At 26.1% G+C, this 4192-nt stretch overlaps 1 protein-coding gene across 1 annotated transcript; it reads left to right on the top strand.

Moving 5' to 3' along the window:
* Positions 1–1250: 1250 nt before the first annotated feature.
* LOC101499040 (probable WRKY transcription factor 75) lies at positions 1251–3979 on the top strand. Its single transcript, XM_004514727.4, has 2 exons — positions 1251–1796; positions 3570–3979. The coding sequence occupies exons 1-2, from the start codon at positions 1468–1470 to the stop codon at positions 3745–3747; spliced, it is 507 nt and encodes a 168-aa protein (XP_004514784.1). The 5' UTR covers positions 1251–1467; the 3' UTR covers positions 3748–3979.
* Positions 3980–4192: the final 213 nt, after the last annotated feature.

Genomic DNA, 4192 nt, shown 5'->3' with positions numbered 1-4192 from the left:
AAAAAAAAATGATAAATAACTAAATTTTTATATGAAATTAAATTAATAAATCATATTTTATCTTTATTTATTTATTTCGATTTCTCAAATTATCTTCAATTCAAAGATTGAAATGGATTTTTCAAGGCGTAAATATATATATTTAACGGGTTAATTGTTCCAATATATCCTCTTCTATACACAATATTTAGCGGGTTTAAGATCAAATACATGATCACCAAATACTTTTAAGAATCCAAGTTATTTGCCAAGTGTAACGCATTTAGGTTTAGAGACCTTATTTAGGGTCTGTTTATTATTGATTCTAGAAAAAATGATTTTGAATGTCATAATATATAGATTTTAGAAAAAAATGAAAAGATATTTTGTGTTTGTTTGTTGTAGTAAAATCACCTTCTTATAAAAAAAATAATATTTTAGAAGTTACTAAAAACAATTTCTTATTTTAAGTAGTTTTAAAAAAAATATAACAAATAAATTAACAAAAGAAATTTATTATCGATTATTTTATCGAAAAAATAACAAAAATGCTAACAACTGATGTTAGGGCACTTGTTTAGACTTTAAAAATGGAATTAAAATCTTTGAACTCACATATTTTATATTTGGAATAATACTAGCAACACAGTCTTTAACATATACAGTTAACACACTCTATTTGATTAGTTAAAATTTACATACATCTCATCAAACACATGTGAATCCTTTATAAATTTAGTGAGACATATATATTTTAATCAATAAAAATTTATGTGTTAAAAAATGTATGTTAACGATGTGCCATCATTATTTTTTAAATTTAAAAATGTAAAAAATTCAAGTAAAAAGTTCTTTTTGATTTTGATTTTATTTTATTAACAAATGTTCGCCTTTAAGATATTTGTGAGCATGACTTAAAAGATGATTATTTTACGGAAAAAATAATGCCCTTTAAGATATTTGTATGCTTTAGTGAAAAATTACTATCTCTAATTAAAAAGTCAATTAGAAAAAATAATTTTTGTTTTGGAAGATATTAAAAACGATTTCTCATTTTAAACGGTTTTAAATTATTTTATATTTTTATTTTTTATAAACTGCAGAAAAAGTAATTATAAGTGATTATATTTAATAAAAAATATTATATTACGAAAAACAAACCCACCCTTAGTTTTCATTTTTCACAGCACACAATAGGAAAAATTTCGTGCCGTTCACGACACTAAGCACTGTGTATATATATCCCATTTAGACTTTATTTCTCTTTCTTCACATTCGTTGTATGTATCCATTATGTGAACCACGCTAACATTAAACGCCGCCCCCACCATTTATATTACATCTTTCTTCAACCTTTTACCTTATATTCTTCACTTTTCCTACCTTCCTCCTACATAGGGTTCTGTTTTTTTTCTTCTTTCATTCAAGCACATACATAAAAGTATATTGAAAAAAATTAGAAAATTTTTAATTTTTAATTTTATTTAAATGGAGAGTTATTCCATGTTGTTTCCTTGTCCTCCTTCTTCTAGCCACCAAATTCCAACTATTGGTAGTTTTATTAATGGTCAATCCTCAAATGCATTTCTTGATTTGAATCCTACTAAAAGTGAAAATATTAATCACGAAGATGATGAGAAGAGAGGAGAACGGATTGTTAATGTTATTGATCAACTAGGTGTTAGAAAGAAAGGTGAGAAAAAGGCTAAGAAGCCTAAATATGCTTTTCAAACAAGGAGTCAAGTTGATATACTTGATGATGGTTATCGATGGAGAAAATATGGACAAAAAGCTGTTAAAAACAACAAATTTCCCAGGTTTGTTTTTGTGATCTTTTTTCATCTTAATTTTTTGTTCCTTGATGATGTTTTATTTTATTTTTTTCCTCTTAGTCTTGAATATTATGTGATTATTATTACATGTGTGGCAATGGCGCGCCTCCTAAGTTTGACTAGGTTAATTTTTTATTTATTTTTGATTAAATGACTATGTTATTAATTTATTAGTAGTATTAATTATCATACGTGTATAATTGTACAAAGAATATTATGACCCCACCATACTCATATTATCCCTTTGAATTCAACGTATTTTTCTCATGTAAAAAGAAAATAAATTTATTTTTATTTTTTATAAGCTAACAATCTATGTCATAATCTAAAGAAACTTTAAAAATAACAATTTAAATTTTTGGGATTTTCTAGTATAGTTCTGTCCAAAGATAAAATTTTAATAAAATATTATATATATTTTTTATTTTTTATTATTATAAAACTCAGTTTTTACTGGAAAGAATAAGGAACCACCCTTCACCCTGGAACTATTTTTTGAGAATTCAATATTAGGCACACCTTGAAATTTCTATACAAATTTATCTACAAATAATTTTTTTCTAAAACTATGCTATAAAAAATTGGTCATTACTACTATAATATTGTGTTTTTTTTTATTTGTTTTTTTTTTATTTAATTTTTATCTAAGAGGTTCATGTTTAGTTCATATTCTCGAATTGTCTTAGTTCATTTTGCTTTTACTTAATTTTTTTAAGAGGTTCTTGTTGAGCTCATATTCTAGAAGTGTATTGGTTCAATTTGTTTTTACTTTGATCTTTATCAAATTGTTCTCTTAATTAGTTGATTTTTTTTTCTTCATCTTTGTGACTTTTTTCAATAAGTAAAAATCTCATTAAATTAAAGTTCAAATCCAATATCATAGTAAAAGAACTCTATCAACCTTTTATGAAGAGTCGCAAAGACCTATACAATAATGTGTTCGGAAGTTGGACGGAACAATTATAGTGCAAACTTAGACCCTAAACGCCAAATTATTCATAATACAATTTAACATGAAGCTACTCCCTTTGAGATGTAAATGGAACCATCTCTTCATAGAGTTTATGGTGCACATATGCATTCATGTGTGCACCACATATAGTGTACAATATATTGCTTAATCTTATATGCACGCTTCCAATTTTGTTCGTTAAATTCCCTACATCAATCATGGTCTCAACCTTATATCTCCTCACATAAATTGTACTTGCTTACAATTTTATCAAAGATCGTGTTATAAATATGCATCATGCATGTAAAGCCCACATTCTTACTTAAATAACTCAACTTTTATGTTTTTAATGTTCAATAAATTACTCAATCCATTCCAAAAAATATTATCTTTAAAGTTCTCTTACATATATTAAAAAAAGAGAAAATATATATATTGTCAATATAAAACAATTTTATTTACATTGACATTCAATAGCAACTATATATTCTATTATGTCAAATCATCTCAATTTATCCAACTTTATTGCTATGACATAAAAAAAATAAAAAATTCCACTTATTATTAATATAAAATACTTTTATAATTAAAAGTGCATGTCCATTGCACTTATATAAGAAAAACATTAAATAAATAGAATAAATGTTTTTATTAAAGTGACACTTATATTTTGGAATGGACGGAAATGAAATCACCATTCTTCTTTTCCTTTAGTAGGTGTTGTTCTTAATTACCGTGGACTCCAAAAATTTACATTGAACTTAACAATTTAATGTATTGGTTCCATTACTTTTATTAATTTGCAGGAGCTACTATCGATGCACACATCAAGGGTGCAATGTAAAGAAACAAGTCCAACGCTTAACAAAAGACGAGGGAGTAGTGGTGACTACTTATGAAGGAGTGCATACTCACCCTATTGAGAAAACAACCGATAACTTTGAGCATATTCTGAGTCAAATGCAAATATATACCCCCTTTTAAGCTTCTATAATTTCTACACAAAAATGTAGAAGAAACAAGCACACGTGATGGAACTTCTTCTTTGCCACATGTTAATTAGGTCAATTTGGAGCTCCTAGCTAGTTTAGTTCCTCCTTTGATACAAAAATAAAATTGTCAATAGAAGTAAACTCTAGTTTGCATGCCTTAACTTTTTAGACAATCTTCTTAATTTGTTCTTTTATTGGAATATTATGTTTATTTATTTTCTTTCTTTTTTCGAGTAAAATGTTTATGTCAATATCTTTCATTCCTTGTTTTAGTGCAATAAGATAGTAGAAACTAATGCAGCTGTCCAATAAATAAAACAGTTCGATAAAAGACAACAATAACATATTAAATATTTTGGGGTGTGAGTTCAAATCCACACTACCTCTTTTCTCTGCATTTATTAAGTGCAAATTTTGCCACAACTCTCTCTTTGAAA

The sequence above is a fragment of the Cicer arietinum genome, chromosome 3, assembly GCF_000331145.2.
Source record: "Cicer arietinum cultivar CDC Frontier isolate Library 1 chromosome 3, Cicar.CDCFrontier_v2.0, whole genome shotgun sequence".
Classification (NCBI taxonomy): Eukaryota; Viridiplantae; Streptophyta; class Magnoliopsida; order Fabales; family Fabaceae; genus Cicer; species Cicer arietinum.
The sequence above is the reverse complement of the archived record's forward strand: the minus strand, read 5'-3'. Positions and strand labels throughout refer to the sequence as shown.

Coding starts and splice junctions, on each gene's coding strand:
- LOC101499040 (XM_004514727.4), top strand. CDS start 1,468: ATGGAGAGTTATTCCATGTTGTTTCCTTGTCCTCCTTCTTCTAGCCAC. Junction 1,797..3,569: donor AAAAACAACAAATTTCCCAG/GTTTGTTTTTGT, acceptor ATTAATTTGCAG/GAGCTACTATCGATGCACAC.